An 18,549-nucleotide genomic window follows, 5' to 3' on the forward strand; every position below is an offset into this window, starting at 1 on the left:
CTTAGATTTATCTGGGATCAATGAAGGTAGGGAAGTATAGAGTTAGTGCCTATAGAGTCAATCCATATTTTGGGTTAACCTAGCATAATGATAGAACCTAATAAAAGTGGTGAGTTTTTCCTAATGAGGTGTTCCTCATGGTAGAGGAAGGTAGAGGTGTTCCTCATGGTTTGGTTGAGGTGTCAGACAAGGAGAAGAAATTATTCTCACTGTGTTTGGAATGGTATGAAAAACTGGTAGAGTGTGGCAGCATAAATGATACCATGTTTACATTTAAAAGCAGCCTATCAAGTAAACATTAAAGGCCTGGTATGCTGGGTTATGCCTATTGTCATAGCACTTGGGAGGCTGAGCTAAGAGGAGTGCCATGATTTCTAGGGAAGCCTGCCCTGCAGAATGAGACTAAGATGGAAAGAAGAGAAAGGGAGGGAGGAGGTGACAGGAATAAGACTGATCATTGTTTAGAATAAGAAACTGTGGTTGGGCATTGGAATTTGAGATGAAATACTGAATTTTTTTCCTTTGGTTTTTGTTGTTTGTTTGTTTGTTGTTTTTTGAGACACAGTGTCCTGTAGTCTTTATCCTGGAGTTTACTTACTGTGTAGACCTTGCTGCCTGACTTGGTCTCCTGAGTGCTGGGATCAAAGCCATCCACTACCACACCCACCTATTATTTTCAATAATAATGTAGAAAGAAATATAATTGTATTTTGTATATCTCTTATGTTTATGCATGTGTTCTTTAATTTTGTCCATTGAGAATATGTGAAATTGGGCCAGAGAGATAACTTAGCTCTTAAGAGCCCTTGGTACTTTTATTGAGAACCAGACCTCAGTTCTTAGCTTTCTCACATCATGCAGCTTAGAACTATTTGTAATTTGAGCACCAGGGGATCTGACACCATCTGCTACCAATGGTTGTCTGCACACATTTGTTCTGTCAAAGGATAGCTCTGGGGGAGTCCTTTCTCTATTTATTTGAGTTTTGGGAATTGAACTCAGGTCATCAGGTATGGTGCTTTCACACAGTCATCTCCCCACGACTTTTACCTTTTAGAAAGTAGAAACAGGAATAATCTAAACTCAAACAGAAAACAGAATAATAAACAAAATTAAAGTAGAAACTCAGTTAAGCAATAAAAAAGCCCGATTCTTTATGAAGATCATTAAAATTGATAAATCTCTTTTCATTTAGGTTAGAAAAAGAAGATACAGATCTCTAATATTAGGAGTGAAAGAAGCCAGGTGTGATAGCTTACATTTATAATTCCAAAGTTTAGGAAGCTGAAGGTAGGTGGATCACCATGGTTTAGGGGCAGGTGGGCCATACATGATGAGTTCCAGGATAAGCCTGGGCTGGGGAGTGAGACCTTGTCTAAAAAATAAAATCAAAGGGAGGAACTATGAATGAGAAGTAATAATTAGTATTGATTATTAAAAGTAAGATACCAGCCGGGCGGTGGTGGCGCACGCCTGTAATCCTAGCACTTGGGAGGCAGAGGCAGGCAGATTTCTGAGTTTGAGGACAAAGTGAGTTCCAGGACAGCCAGGGCTACACAGAGAAACCCTGTCTTGAAAAAACCAAATCCAAATACCAATAGCAGTTAAGAGCTCATACTACTTTTGGGTTATCCAACATATTTTTATTTCAGTACAATTTTCATTTGCATACATATCCTATTTGTATATAGACAAAAACAGGTAATTTAAAAGTAGCAATAAAAATAAAAGATAACAGAGTGCCTGGGAAGATCCCTCTGTGGATAAGAGCATTTGCTTTGTAAACATGATCTGAGTACAAATCCATGGGACCCACCATTCCAGTATCTAGGAATAGCTGCACATGACTATTATCCCAGCACTAAGAGTAGAGACAGGCAAATACCTGAACATGCCACAGATAGTTGAATTTCTAGTTCATTAAAAAACCCTGTGTTAGGACAATAAGGTTGAAGGCAATACAGGAAGACACCGGTCCATATTGCAAAGGAGTCCATAACCACATGCACCCTCCCTAAAATATATGGAAATATGAACTTTTTTTTTCTTGTCTAAATTTGAGAACTCAGTAAACCAAAGACACAAGTGATTAAAGCTACATATAGTAGCTGGGCAGTGGTGGCAGCAGTGCATGCCAAATATCTCAACACTCAGGAGGCAGGCAGAGGCAAACAGAGGCAGGTGGAACTCTTGAGTTCAAGGCCAGCCTGGTCTACAGAGCAAGTTCAGGAAAGCCAGATCTGTAAAGATAAACCCTGTCTCAAAAAACCAAACCAAACCAAAAGAGGAAAAAACAAAAACAAAAAACATACAAACCCCACATAGAGCATTATGCTTTGGAACAAAACAATGGGGTTTGGTATCAGATGTCTTTAACACAAATGGCATAATTTAATAATATTGTGTGGTTTTTAAGAAAATACTCTTGTATATTGACGTGTTTGGGGATGGTGGGCCATTAGGGCAGTAGTTTATTCTCAGTTGATTCATACTGAAAAGCTCTTCATAGTCAGGCATAGCAGCCCACACCTTTAATCCCAGCACCTGAAACAGAGGCAGGTGCACCTTTGAGGGTTTGAAGCCCAGCCTGGTCCACAGAGCAAGCTCCAAGAGCACAGCAGGGCTACTCAGAGAGACCCTATCCCAAAAAAACCCACAAAAACAGAGAGGTCTTTCTACAGTTTTCTATTAAGTTTAATGTTGTTTTCAAAATATATTCTTAAAAACTTGATCAACAGGGCCTGAGAGATGGCTCAGCGGTTAAGGGTGCTGATTGCTTTTCCAGAGGTCCTGAGTTCAATTCTCAGCAACAGCATGGTGGCTCACAACCATCTGTAATGAGATCTGATGCCCTCTTCTGTTGTGTCTGAAGACAACTACATTGTACTCATAAAAATAAAATTAATTTTTTAAAAAAAACCTTGATCGACATTTATGTGTCCTTATATATATTCACATTTTAACAAAGATTTTCTCTTTTATAGCCGAGAGGAAGCCTCCTTTATTTAATATGAATGCAATGAGTGCCTTATATCACATAGCCCAAAATGAATCCCCTACACTACAATCTAATGAATGGTGAGTATTCCCATAAGATATCATTAATGTTTTGAAAATTTTGTAAATATTGATACAATAATAGATCATTATCAAACTGACTTAATTTTACAAAAATAAAAGAATGGTTACTTTTCCTTTCCTTTTTAGGAACACAGATAATCCTCCTAATTTAATAGCATTTTTAAGCATTAATATTTTGTAACTAAAATGAATAGATTGTTGTAACTTGTAATTATTTGAAGAATAGATTATTATTTATATTGCATAAGACATGGGTAAAATGTTTTAATTCTTTAAAAATTATTATGTAATTTTTGGGTGGTGGTGGCGCACGCCTGTAATCCCAGCATTCTGGGAGGCATGGGCAGGTGGATTTCTGAGTTCGAGGCCAGCCTGTTCTACAGAGTGAGATCCAGGACAGCCTATACAGAGAAACCCTGTCTTGAAAAAATCCAAATCCAAAAAAAACAAAAAAAAGAAAAATTAGTATGTAATTTAAAACTGTGGGATCAATCTTGTTAAATATGTTAGTCATATTGCTCTGATTTTTCTTCTGGTATATTAATTATTGATTTGATAAAACTCATGTAAAATAGTATGTGGAGAAAAGATTAACAGTTTTGAACTAGAATTGTTATGAGTTGAAAAAATTAGTTACTTTTCTCATTGCTGTAACAATTTCCCTGACAAAAGCAATTTGACAGAGGAGAGTTTATCACAGTTTGAGTGTACTGTCCACCATGATGGGGAAGGCATGATAGTAGGGATGTGAGGGAGCTGGTTCCATTGTGACTTGAAGGAGGAATTGGAAAGACATAGATGCTGGAGCACTACTTGATTTATTCATTATGGATCCCAGCCCGTGGGATGGTGCTATCTACATTCAGCATCTGACTTCCTTAGTTAATACTTTCTGGGAGCATCATCATAGACCCACTATGTAGAGAATAATTTTTTTTTCTAAAACATGCTCTATAGAAAACAATCCAAAGTATGTCAATAATAAGAGACTTAAAGACGGGGAAGAGACTGGGAAACCATATTTGAATAGAGAAGAACTCTGATTGGGCTTTCCTCTTAACTCTTCTTTTCTTTCCTTTTTTGAATTCTAACCAACTGTTCACCTTGCCAGTGCACTATATTCCCAACCTAGGGTTTTAAAATTAAGATCTATGCAAGTGTATTTTTGGATAATGTTAAAGAATTGTTGGTTGCTTTAGATAACTTTGCATTAAATAATTTAATTTTACTTTAGATGAAATTACATTATCATTTCTTCTCCATTCTTCCTCCTGTGAGTAGAAATTGCCTTTTTGGATGTGTTTTTAAAGGAAATAGCAATATGTTCACTTGATACTTTCTTTACAATAGGTCTGATTATTTTCGAAACTTTGTAGATTCTTGTCTCCAGAAAATCCCTCAAGATCGCCCTACATCAGAGGAACTTTTAAAGGTCAGTTTGTAAAACTTTGTTTCTAACCCTTAAATTATTTTAAAATGGTTTGTTGTTTTTTTCTTCTCAATCAGAGTTAACTATATTAGAGGTTTTATTAAAATACTAAATTTGGGGCCAGTGAGATGGCTCAGTTAGGTGAGGCTACTTGTTGCCAGCCCTCACAACCTGCATTGAATCCTTGAAATCCACAAGGTGGAAGGCGAAAACTGACTGACTTCAGAGAGAGAAGGGGCGGGGGAGGAGAGAGAGAAAGAGAGAGAGAGAGAGAGAGAGAGAGAGAGAGAGAGAGAGAGAGAGAGAGAGAGAGAGAGAGAGAGAGAGTGTTGAGAAGAGAGAAAGCGAGAGACTAAGAGCATGATATTCTTCTATTTCTTCAGAGGCAGCATCTCAGGTAGACTAAAAGGTAGCAAGTACTACTGATCTTCCTAGATTTGTAGGTAATTCCAGCATGCTGTGGATGCTGGGATCCAAACTTTAGCTCATTTGGCAATGAAATATTATAAACACCAGGATTTACAAGATAACTTAGTGAATAAAGGCACTTACACTAAGCCTTAAGACCTGTGTTCTATCTCTGGAACCTATATGATAGAAAGAGAGAACTGGCTCTCACAGGTTGTCTTCTGTCCTGTGTGTGTGCACATGTGCTCATGCACCACACACACACAAATGTCATTTACAATATTAAAATTTAAAATATAGGTTATATTTTTAGCTAGATATTCTCAAGTGTTTCATTTTAGTGTTAACCATTTAGTTATCACTGGTATTAATATACTAGTTTTACTAAATTTAATGTACTGGGTTTTTTTTTAACACAAGTGTCACTATGACTTGACTTCTCTGGAACTTGATATATAAACCATGCTGGCTTGAATTCACCAAAATCCTGTCTCTGCCTCTCCAGTGTTGGGATTTAAAGTGTGCACTACCAAATCTGACTTATTGTAGTTCTTAAAGGCTTTTTGTTTTTGAGATGGAATCTCATGTATCCCAGGTTGGCCTTGAAATTTTGCTTTGTAATCAAGAATGATCTCTAAACTGCTCATCTTTCTGCCTCTATATCCCAAGTACTATGTGTTCTACTGAGATTTAATAAGACTTCTTGTATCTTAGACAAATACCAACTGAACTACATTCCCAACTCTTTTTCAATCTCTTGATTATGTGCTGAAGAATTGGCTCATTGATCAAGAACATTGGCTGCTCTTCTAGAGGACCCAAGTTTGATTTCTACCACACACAGTTGTTTCTACTTTCAGCATATGCCCCCCTCTTCTGGCCTTAAAGGGTACTTCATGCACATGCTGCATAAGATACATGTAGGCAAAATACATTGTCAGTAAATACAGATAAAAAAATAATTAAAAACATTGATTAAGCAGTAATGAGAATTTGACTCTAGTCAGGAATTTTTTCAACAAGATTCATAAACTAATTTTAATCTTTTAGAATTCTAAAGCAGGTAAAAAATTTTAATTAATCATTATCAGCTAAATTAAACCTACAACATGTGTATATGGGCATACACATACCTACATCATATATACATTTGATAATATTACTTGCAGTCACTGTATATAGAAACTCAATAGCTCCTTTTTAGTTCCAGGGGGAAAGCTTACCTATGGTCTCAGAAATAAAAACCTAACAAACTGAACACTCCCACATTATCAACACATTTTAATAGTCTGGGCATGACTGTTTATACCTATATTTCAGCACAAGGAGGATTACAAATTCAAAATTAGCATTGGCTGTCATAGTGAAACCTCACCTCAAGAAAAAAAAACCCATAATGTCTAAGTTCTAGTTATTTATTCATTGTCGGTAAGTTTTCCTACTTAAATCAAGCATAGCTTATAATCAGTAGTGGATTTTTTTTTTAGTATTTATATGCTTTGATAATTTCAACTGTATTTTCACTGGCCAACTAAAAATCCTGGTGAGGATTTTATTCAAGAATATTTAGGCACAAGTTGAGTGTGGAAATTATTGCTAAGTATCAAAGGTCATAGATGTAATAAAATTGGATAGCTATAGATTGTATGAATCTATATCATAACTATAGGTTATGAGAAAGGAATATATTTGAACTGATTAGGGGGAAAATAACCTATTTTTTTTCTGTCCTTGTAGCACATGTTTGTTCTTCGAGAGCGCCCTGAAACAGTGTTAATAGATCTTATTCAAAGGACAAAGGATGCAGTAAGAGAGTTGGACAATCTGCAGTATCGAAAGATGAAGAAACTCCTTTTCCAAGAGGCACATAATGGGCCAGCGGTAGAAGCACAGGAAGAAGAGGAGGTATATACCTCAAAGTGACACCGATTTTGAGTTTAATTTTATTGATTTCTAACAATACTTGCCCAGCAAAGAATACTTTTTATGTCACTGGTTTCAATCTACTTTGCTCTTATCATTGATTCTTTAAAATTCTAGTTACAGACAAAGGTCTTTAATCTTGTTATTATATACTTCTATCTAACTCCTTTATATTGTGCAGTAAAGGCTACCAGAAGTCTTTTACTAAAGAAACCAGTTTATATGTGTCAGGTTTCTCTTCTACTTTAATCTTAGTTGAGAAAAGATTTTGATACTTTAATCTATTTTTCTTTTTCCTTAGGAGCAAGATCATGGTGTTGGCCGGACAGGAACAGTGAATAGTGTTGGAAGTAATCAGTCTATCCCCAGTATGTCTATCAGTGCCAGCAGCCAAAGCAGCAGTGTTAATAGTCTTCCAGATGCATCGGATGACAAGAGTGAGCTAGACATGATGGAGGGAGACCATACAGTAATGTCTAACAGTTCTGTTATCCACTTAAAACCTGTGAGTGTTTTTATTTCTCTTGGGGAGAAAAAAGCCAAAGACTCAACTTTGACCAATCATTTTCTTCGATGATTAATTAAAAAGATTTGTCTGTGAATTTTAAAACTTTGGAATCTGGGTGTGGAGGTGTATTCCTGAATGTCAGCACTTGGAAGGATCGGGGTTTCAAGGGTTCCCTCATTTACATAATGAATTTTTGGCCTTCCTGGGCCACATAAGACCCTGTTTACTACCACCATCCCACTAACACCATAAAAACCAAAACAGCCAGTTTGGGTGTGCTCGGTGTTTAAGGACATTTGTTATTTTCCAGAGGACCTGATATTTTTTTCCCCAGGATTCATAATAAGCTGCTATGTCACTCACAGGTTGTGTCACACCTATGTATAATCCCAGGTTCAAGGGATAGAATGCCCTCTTCTGAACTCCATGGACATCTGCATTCAAAATGTACAAATAGTTGTGTGTGTGCACAGGTGCTCTCGCTTGCTTGTGCCCCCTTCGTTCTTTCTCACTAAAAAGAAAAAACTTTAGATTACTTTTGCTTTCCATAGCAGCAGTCTGAAGTGTTAATCTATTACCTAAATTTTGGAAATTGCTGTTTTGAAATATTAAGAGATTTGAAACTATTTTAAGAAGAATAAAAATATAAAAACATCACATAACCTGTTATTAGAATATTGAAAATTAGAAAAATATGTACATGAAAATTATGAGCAGTTGTAATTAGAAAATGAGAGAGTTGATATGACTATTGAGCCAGAAGCAACTTTTATAGTATCCCCCTTTTTAAAAAAAAATTATTTATTTTATGTATATGAGTAAACTGTAACTATCTTCAGACACACCAGAAGAGGACATCACATTCCATGATATATGTTTGTGAGTCACCATGTAGTTGCTGGGAATTGAACTCAGGACTTCTTGAAAAGCAGTCAGTGTTCTTAACTGTTGAGCCAGCTATTTCTCCAGCCCCTGTCATATCCACTTTTATATTTAAAATAAAACAATACATTTGAAAATTTAGGGTTTAGTGAAAGTGAGCATTTGCTACATTCTCTGCAAACATTTTTTGCTTGTGTCATATGAGTTCATATTTTTATACATATAAAGGTCCTATGTTGAGCAGTTGGATCTCCCCAATCCTCCTTTGCAATTTTGAGTATAAATACCTTAATTTTCTCAGGAAGACAGTTTAATAGAAGACACTTTAAGAGAGTAGCATACAATGAACTTGGGTTCAATTCAAAACAGGCTGGTCATCTTGGATTCAGTTATCAACAATAGAATTAAATAAAAAGAAGACTGTTCTTAAATTTATAGCAGTCCTCCTGCCTCTGCATTTGAGAATAATCTTTTTGATTCTTCAACTGGTAGTATTATGGTAGTATTATCTAGAAGTTACTAAGCACAGTTATTATAAGATGGGACCAAGCATATACCTATCAACACGAGTGGATAAAGAAATTATAGAGTGTGTGTGTGTGTGTGTGTGTGTGTACACCCATACATACATCTTAGTCAAGGGTTTATTGCTGTGAAGAGGCACATGGCCAAGGCAATGTTTTTCTTTTTTCTTCCCCCCTCCCCCCCACAGGGTTTCTCTGTATAGCTCTGGCTGTCCTGGAACTCACTCTGTAGACCAGGCTGGTCTCGAACTCAGAAATCCACCTGCCTCTGCCTCCCAGGTGCTGGGATTACAGGCATGTGCCACCATGCCCGGCTCAACCAAGGCAATTCTTAAAAAGGACAAAATTTTATTATTGGGGCTGCTTTACAGTTCAGATATTAACATTATCATGGTGGCGATCATGGCAACATGCAAGCAGACCTGGTGCTGGGGAGGTAGCTGAGAGTTCTATATCCTGATAGGCAGCTGAGCAGGAAGAGAGAGCAGCACTGGGCCTGGCTTGAGTTTGTGAAACCCCAAAACCCATCCCTGGTGACTGACACACCTACTCCAACAAGGCCATACCTCCCAATAAGGCCACTCCCTGTGAGCCTATGGGGGTCATATTCAAATCACCACATACATCTAATGGATGTATTATTTACCTGTAAATAGAAATAAAGTTATATAATAGAATCTGCAATGTGTGTAATCCTTGCCACTTAGAAGGATAAAACAGGCGATATAAATTCCAGGCAAGTTTGAGTTATGTAGTAAAACTTTTCTCAAAAAAAAAAAAAAATCCCCAAAAAACAAAAAACTCAGAGGCATTATCCAGGCACAAATGAATGAATATTTCATAATGAAATGTAAATACTTAGCTACTGGCTCAGTGGTTAAGAACGAAAATTACCATGATCTGAGTAGATGATAGAATAGAGGATACTGCTAATTGATAAAAGTAGCTACAGTTTGAGGTGATATAACGTGGTGATAGATGTATAATGTTCAAAATGTAGCTATTGGCAATTAAAATAGCTAAAGGAAAAAATATTGTTTTTTTGTTTGTTTGTTTTAAAGGCAAGGCTTTTGCTAGCCTGGAACTCACTGTGTAGACCCGATTAGCCTTGAACTCAGATCTGCCTGCCTCTGCCTCCCATGTTCTAGGAATAAAAGTATATATTACCATGCTCAGCCTTAACATATTTTAACAGATCCACAAACCTGTTAAACCATAATATCATTTTTATATAAAATTTCCACTTAATTTTTTTCTTTTCTTTTGAGACATGGTCTTCATCTAGTCAAGATTGGCTTCACAGTAATGGCAATGCTGTCTCAGCTTCTGAATGCTGAGACATCATAAAAAAAGCTATCACACCCAGTAACAATTACATTAATTTTCTTTCATTTCTATAGCTTTCTCATCTTTTTAAAAAATTGTAGAAATATTATAAGTACACATCTATAATCAAAACAGAGAAAACACACAAAACAGGAACAAAATATTATCCTGTACTGCTTATAAAACTTGACTTTAATTTTTTATTACCATTTTAAACATTCATTACATGTTGTCCTATTTTGCTTTTAAGATATATTAAAGCTTTTTGTGTTCCTCTTTTATTATTTTTAAATATGTGTATAGATGTGGGGAGGATAGGTGGGTATATTTTCTATGTTGAATTTATACTATTTCATATACTCTGGAAATAATTTCAGCTAACTACTTGTGTTGAAAGAATCAAAGAATCAATATTTTTAGTTTCTCTTTCTACTTTGTTGAATTGTGAGTTTGTTGGGGTTTTTTTTGATTGGTTATTAAAATTGTCTTTAGTCTTTTCCTTGAAAAGACATAATATTTCCTCTGTTTCTGTCTTAAGGAGGAGGAAAATTACCAAGAAGAAGGAGATCTTAGAACAAGAGCATCAGATCCACAGTCTCCACCTCAAGTGTCTCGTCACAAATCACATTATCGTAATAGAGAACACTTTGCAACTATACGAACAGCATCACTGGTATGTATTACCCTGTTTCAAAAGTAGTATCGTTGTTACATTGGTAGTATGAACTCAAATACATTTAACCTTCTTTCTTTCGTGTTTGAAGTTTATTTTGCAAAACAGTCAACATTCAAGTTCCCTGTTAGAAGAAAGCAAGATATCTATTCACATATTTTAAAATGCTTAAGAGAACTACATGTACTAAACAGGCATTCTCATAAATTTTAATATTTTTGTTTTTGAGAACAAGGTGTTACTATATAAACCAGGTCTTCCTGCTTCTGCTCACTGAGTATTGGAACTAACGGAGTTTACCACCATGCTCAGCTTCACATTAGTTTTTATTGGTGGTATTAAAGAAGTATTGTGACATAGTGTGAACATTTAAAGTTCTTACTGTATAGGAGAAGAGAACCAGTGTTCTTGCCAGATAAAAACTAATATGCCGCTGGGTGGTGGTGGCACACGCCTTTAATCCCACCACTTGGGAGGCAGAGGCAGAACTCAGATTTCTGAGTTCAAGGCCAGTCTGGTCTACAGAGTGAGTTCCAGGACAACCAGGGCTATACAGGGAAACCCTGTCTGGGGGGGTCGGGGGAACAAAACAAAACAACCTAATATGCCAGGCGTGTTAGCACAACAAACAAGCCAAGGACTTGTTTTCACCAGGACTCATGTGATTCATCTGTAATCTGAGTGGATCAGACATCCTTTTCTGGCTTCCACAGGTGACAGGCATACATGTGCTATATGCATGTCCATAAGGTAAAACACCGGTAGACATAAAATAATAAACCTTGAAAAAAATAAGAAGCTAGGAAATAGTTTACTTTTTTTTTTTTGGTTTTGGTTTTTCGAGATTAAAGGTGTGTGCCACCACTGCCTGCTTAAGAGTTACATTCTTAAGCAGTTTTTCCACTTATTTAAAGTAGGTTTTATTTATTTTATGTATATGAGTGTACTGTCACTGTCTTCAGAGACACCAGAAGAGAGGGCATCAGATCCCATTACAGATGGTTATAAGTCACCATGTGGTTGTTGGGAATTGAACTCAGAACCTCTGGAAGAGCAGTCAGTGAGTGTTCTTAACTGCTGAGCCATCTCTCCAGCCCTATTTCAAGTAGATTGATTCTAAAAGTGTATAGATATTTTTACACAAATAAATATAGCTACACTCTAAGTACTTTGTACAACAACTCAGTCTACCTTCTGCCTGTGTATAGTAAATTATATAGATTATATATATATATGATCTTATAGATTGTATATATAAATTATATTTCAGTTTAAAATTTTTATAATTATATATATATTTTAATATTATATATATAATTATATATATAATTATATAACTATGTTAACCCTTGCACCAAAATAAGCTGTCAAATATCTGTCATCTCAGAAAGATTTCTTTATACTCATGGGTTTGTAAAAGACCTTGCCATCAAGCCTGACAATTAGAGTTTGATCCTGGAAGCCACATGTTTTCTACCCTGCCCAAACGTGGTGTTGTATGTGCTGCCCTATATAAATGTAAAAAAAAAAAAAAAAAAAAAAATCAACTTTAAAATCATATATACTCACTCACATACATTTATTTATTTGTTTGTTTGTTTGTTTGTTTGTTTGTTTAAACCTGCCAAGAAGTATTTGTCTACTTAAAGGTAGAACGGGCTGGAGAGATTTCCAGCTGTACACTAACCTATGTTTGTGGTTCCAGCACCCCTGTCAAGCAGCTCACAAGTGACTGTGACTAACTAGCTTATACTTCTAGATTCCTTGAACACTTTCACTATCATCATGCGTACTCCCTCCCTACACACATAATTTAAAAAAGTTATTAGTGACTGCAAAGATGGCTCTGGTGTTAACACTTGACTGCCTTCCCAGAGGAAGCAGATTTGGTTCCTAGCACACATGTGGTGGCTTATAACAGTCTCTACCTTTAGTTTTAGAGGATTGAACATCCCTTTTGTGCTTTCAGAGCACTCCTTACATGTGGTACACAGAGACAGACATGGAGGCAAAACATTAGTATACATAAATTACTCTCTTTTTCAGATTTTATTTCTTTTATGTATGTGAGTACACTGTTACTGTCTTCAGAAGATACCAGAAGAGGGTATCAAATCCCATTACAGAAGGTTGTGAGACACCATGTGGTTGCTGGGAATTGAACTCAGGACTTCTGGAAGAGTAGTTGGTGCTCTTAACTGCTGACTATCTCTCCAGCCCCATAAATTGCTCTTAATTAAATCTTGAAAAATTAATGAATTCTAAAACCGTGGGTCATACAGAAAGTGTTTGTTTTCGTTTTATATTTACCCCAAATGATCATTATGTTTGTTTTTGAAGCAAGGTCTAACGAGCTTAAGGAATCTACCTGCCTTTGCCTCCCTAGCATTCAGATTATAGAAATATACTACAATGACAAGCTTTTTATACCTGGGTTCTGAAATTTAATTCTGGTTCTTTTACTTGCTTTTAAAATGTAAAATGATGATAGAGAGGGTCAAGATGTTTTTTTTCTATGCTGAGAATCAGTTGTTTTTGTTAAAAACACATTTTTAGAACTTGAAAGATGGCTCAACATTCAAGAGGCTATTCTTCCAGAGGACAAGATCCAGGATTCAATTTCCAGCAACAACAAAGCAACCTCATGGCAGCTTAGCACCAGAACTCTAGTTTGATTTAGGCCATTTCTCCGTGGTTTTGGGTTTTTTGTTGTTGTTGTTGTTGTTGTTGTTGGTTAGACTTTTAGGTTGTGATTTAGTCTGGTCTTGCACTCTTTAGCATAAGTGATCTTTCATTTCAGATTTACTTCAAGTAGTTGAGGCTTTAGGCATGCTCTTTTGTGTATAGATGTTTCTAATTTTTGTTAGATTCCTCCCCAACCCCAAACCCAGTTTTTCAACACATTCTCTTTGTAATCCTAGCTGTCCTGGAACTCACTCTTTAGACTAATGTGACTTCAAAAACTTGTCTCTGGCTCCTGAGTGCTGGGGTTATAGGTGTGCGCTACCATTGTGGCCTCTATGTTTTCTTTCTGGATCCACTTAGCCTATCCCTGTGCTAGTTCCTTAGTGTCTTGGTTACTATAATGCTCGTCTTCCTGCTTTATTTTCCTCAATATTTTATTTTCATAGATCCTTGATATTTTCATATACATTTACAATCAGCCTATTTCTTTAAAATACCTGCTAGAAATTTCAAACTGTCAAACTGTTTATTGCCTCCTTAAGCTATAGTAATATTCTAAGTTCTTTATCATTATTATTATTTTGTTTAGTAGAGACAGAGTCTTGTGATATAAAAGACTTATTGGTCTTACACTCATATGTAATACTACCAGTCTATACTTTTGAACTTTTGGCAATTTCTTTTCTTAGACAGCCAAATTATAGGCCTACACCATCATGCTCAGCTTTCTAAATGCTTGTGAAAGATAATTGCTTTGCCTTCTTGTCTTTTCTCCTCCTCAATTGTGTGTTTAGGTTACAAGACAGATGCAAGAACATGAGCAGGATTCTGAACTTAGAGAACAGATGTCTGGTTACAAGCGGATGAGGCGACAGCATCAAAAGCAGCTAATGACTTTGGAAAATAAACTGAAGGCAGAGATGGACGAACACCGGCTGAGATTAGACAAAGATCTTGAAACTCAGCGTAACAATTTTGCTGCAGAAATGGAAAAACTTATTAAGAAACACCAAGCTGCTATGGAAAAAGAGGTGACTAGTTCAATAGTTTGAATTTCTTTTAGCACATGTCCATCTCTTACTTATCCAGATTAGCATTTTGGTGTTTATAGTATCTAGCCCTAGGAAATAAGTAAATTGATCCTGGAAAGAGAAGCATTTGTGTAAACTTGTATAAAGGTTTCTGTTTAAAAAAAGATTACTTGGCCTGTTGAGATGGCTCAGTGGGTAAGAGCACTGACTACTCTTCTGAAGGTCACGAGTTCAAATCCCAGCAACCACATGGTGGCTCACACTCTAATGAGGTGTGACGCCCTTTTCTGGTACATCTGAAGATAGCTTTTTTTAAAAAAAAGAAAAGAAAAGAAAGATTCCTATATGCTTTCTTATTAGCTTTATAAATGAATCTGTGCTGCCTTTTGGGGTTCAGGGTGGGTTCAAGACAAGGTCTCTCTGTGTAGCAGCTTTGGCTGTACTGGTCTCACTTTGTGGACCTGACTGGCCTCAAAATGATGCAGATCCTCCTGCCTCTGCTTCCTAACTTCAGCTGCAGGGGAACCAACAGCCTCTTCAGGCCTCCTAGAGTACCCACGCTTGTGTGACATGCATAGGTATATATAAACAGTTTTTTTAGGGAATATATAACCTTGCCTACATTGAAAATTTTTTATATCTACTGTGTTCTCCTCCATTCTCCAAGTTAAACAATGGAAAAAATTTTTTTAAATTAGGGTAACGACAATGTAAATATTAATACTTGATTTTGATTTAGTTTTATGAAACAATATAAAGATACTCAAAGTTCTGTTAGGTGTTAAGAAAATAGTTATTAGCTTGCTAAGCGTTGGATATTGACATATATAGGAAAGCAACTCCTTAAGTAAGATTTACATTGTGATTAAAAATTGATTCAGAGCTGGGTGGTGGTGGTGCACACTTTTAATCCCAGCACTCAGGAGGCAGAGGCACTCAAATCTCTGATTCGAGGCCAGGATGGTCTACAGAGTGAGTTCCAGGAAAGCTACACAGAGAAATCCTGTCTTGAAAAAACAAACAAAAAGTAAATAACTAAAATTGGTTAAGCCAGGTGTCATTGCACATAACTATAAGTGCAGCATTTTTGGGAGACTGAGACAGGATTGAAAGTTGAAGGAAAGCTAGTTGGAGTTACGCATAGCAAGTTTACAAATGATCTGAGTGTGTCACACAGGCTTAATTTTTTATAAAAACATAGGGGGCATCCCTAACATGTACTAGGCTCAAGATTTTATCACAGCACTGTAAAAGAAATAAATGGTTAAAAATGTACATTCTAAGAAACCGTGGCTTCCTAGCAAAATGTTAAAGCTACTCTAGCTGAATTGATGAGCTCTTGGTTCAGTGAGAACTTCAGAACAAATGGAGAGTGGTTAGGGAAGACACCCAGCATCAGCCTCTGGCCTCCACTTGTGGCATACTCAAGAAACACACACTCCCCCAAATTATATGTGCTACATATGTAATATTTAACATTCATTTTCATATGACTGATAGGAAAAGATCTAATTTAAAGATGATTGAATCTCGTTATTTAGTATATATATTAACTCAGATAAAAGGACTTAGTTTATAGGGCCCGAGAAATGGCTTAGCAGTTAAGAGCATATACTCCAGGGCCTTAAGTTCAATTTCCAGCACCCATATCAGGTGACTCACATCCCCTGTAATCCTAGCACCAATGGGATTTGATACTTCTGGTCTCTGCAGGCAGCAGATAACTAGACACATACAAAACACACATTTGCACACATAATGAATACTTTATAAAATTATTAGTTTATGTTTGAAGGTAAATATGTATTTAGTTTTTATTTATCGAAGGGAATATATTTTCTTATTAAAACAAAACATTTGATCCAATAAACACATTTAAAAAAATTAATTCCACCCTGTTGATCTCTCAAATTTGACTGATGAGGGTAAATTGGTTAGGTTGTTTTTTGTGTTTGTTTTTCTTAAAGTATCCTTAGCGATAGATTTTTTTGTTTGTTTGTTTTTTCAAGACAGGGTTTCTCTGTGTAGCCCTGGCTGTCCTGAAACTCACTCTGTAGACCAGGCTGGCCTCGAACTCAGAAATCCGCCTGCCTCTGCCTCCCAAGTGCTGGGATTAAAGGCATGCGCCACCACTGCCCGGCTCATAGTGATAGATATTAAACTTATGCTTTAATTCTATCTACTTAACTTGATTTTTTTTTTAATTCTATATAGGCTAAAGTGATGGCCAACGAGGAGAAAAAATTCCAGCAACACATTCAGGCTCAACAGAAAAAAGAACTGAATAGCTTTTTGGAGTCTCAAAAAAGAGAATATAAACTTCGAAAAGAGCAGCTTAAGGAGGTACTTCTTTTTCCAAAAAATCCTTTTTTTTCTGCTGTGAGTTGTGTTTAATGGTTCTGTACTCAATAGCATTAGCATAAAGATTTATTTGCATCCACAAAATATGTATCTGCTTATATGAAGGCATTGATAATTGATACTTCTCTATAATTAATTAGTTTTCTAGTCGAATAGGAACTCAGTCATTTCCTTGATCCAGGTATGGTGTTGATTACAGGTATACCTGTAATCTGGTACTGTAAACTCAGATTATATAGCAGTAGCTTGTCTCAAAAACCACATAGAAAAATACTTGCAGATTTTGCGTTTTTTATTTTTATATTTTCTTATGCTTCATAAAATAAAGGTGGAAAGAATTCCTTTCTTGAATGACAGGGAAAAGAAAGATTCAGTTTTTAACAATTTTTGAAGAATTTTCTGCCTGAGAAAGATGACTGATTAATATTCTGTGCAGTGTTGGTTCTCATTAGGTTAAAAATATGCCAGTATTAATTATTAGCATCTTAGAGTTTATCATTTTGAGTAATGGTATTAGTTGGATTTTTGTTTGTTTGCTTTGTTTTTTTTTTTTTTTCAGTTTTGCCCAATATGAATGGTAAATTTCATTCAAGGAATTTTAAGAGCCAGGCAGAGGTGGCACACACCCTTAGTTCCAGCACACAAGGCTTAGGCAGGTGAATTTTTGTGAGTTCAAGGATCCAGCTGGTCTATAAATTGAGTTCCCGGACACCCAGCTCTATAAAGAGAAATTATGTCTACAGAAAAAAATAAAATAAAACTTGAGAATCTTGAAAAACCAAAGGGTTAAATGATGTTTAATTGTATTTTATCCATACTTCCAATTAAAAATACAAAAATTTTTTAACCTGATAGCACTCCTGTCTCTTTTTAGAAAGTTTTTGTTGTTGTTGTCCTCTTTAGAGTGTGTGTGTGTGTGTGTGTGTGTGTGTGTGTGGATTTATTTATTTTGTGTATGTGAGTATGCTACAACTGTCTTCAGACATACCAGGAAAGGGCATCAGATCCCATTACATATGGTTGTGAGCCAACATGTGGGTTTAGGAAATTGAACTCAGGACCTTCGGAAGAGCAGTTGGTGCTCTTAACCACTGAGCCATCTCTCCAGCCTGGTTTTGTTTGTTTGTTCCTTTGTTTGCTTTTTCAAGGCAGGATATTTCTGTGTAACAGAGCCCTGGCTGTCCTGGACTCACTTTGTAGACCAAACTGGCCTCAAACTCACAGAGATCAGCCTGCTTCTGCTTCTCAAGGTTTGGAATTAAAGGCATGTACCACCACACCTTGTTTTGGAAAGCTTTTTAAAGTCATTCTGTGCTTTAAAGCCAGGAACCATGAAAACTAAGCTGCAAAACTAAAGCTATTTATGTATTGTGATGTACGTAAGGATCATATTACTTACCTTTTCTACCAGGTCTACTGAACTATTACTAGAAAAAAAACTCAATGACGTGCTTTGTAGCTTACAGCATGATCAATGCCTTACATTATGTTTCCTTCAAACAATATTTATTTATTGTAATAAATAAATAAATATTCATTGCAAACAATAAATAAATTTGTCATAGCCAGTTATGGAGATTCACACTTACATAATTCTACTACCAAGCAGGCTAAAGCAAGAGGATTGTAAATTGAAGAGCAGCTTGGGCTTCATAGTGATAGCAATAATAAAACTCAAAATTACTAGTTAAATGTACGTTCGTATAGTTAATTTTTAT

At 36.1% G+C, this 18,549-nt stretch overlaps 1 protein-coding gene across 5 annotated transcripts in view; it reads left to right on the plus strand.

The window, feature by feature from the left end:
• The window catches only part of Taok1 (TAO kinase 1), an 80,249-nt gene that overhangs the window by 42,149 nt on the left and 19,551 nt on the right, over positions 1–18,549 (plus strand). For 4 of the 5 annotated variants that reach the window (XM_052197620.1, XM_052197619.1, XM_052197616.1 and 1 more), the window contains 7 exons: positions 2,985–3,078; positions 4,432–4,513; positions 6,656–6,823; positions 7,143–7,346; positions 10,620–10,754; positions 14,234–14,470; positions 16,685–16,813. In XM_052197620.1, the coding sequence (XP_052053580.1) occupies positions 2,985–3,078; positions 4,432–4,513; positions 6,656–6,823; positions 7,143–7,346; positions 10,620–10,754; positions 14,234–14,470; positions 16,685–16,813 (1,049 nt within the window). The remainder of the gene's footprint in view (positions 1–2,984; positions 3,079–4,431; positions 4,514–6,655; positions 6,824–7,142; positions 7,347–10,619; positions 10,755–14,233; positions 14,471–16,684; positions 16,814–18,549) is intronic. The other variant, XM_052197621.1, reaches the window with a different exon arrangement.

Source organism: Apodemus sylvaticus, chromosome 10 (genome assembly GCF_947179515.1).
Source record: "Apodemus sylvaticus chromosome 10, mApoSyl1.1, whole genome shotgun sequence".
In the NCBI taxonomy this organism is placed as follows: domain Eukaryota; kingdom Metazoa; phylum Chordata; class Mammalia; order Rodentia; family Muridae; genus Apodemus; species Apodemus sylvaticus.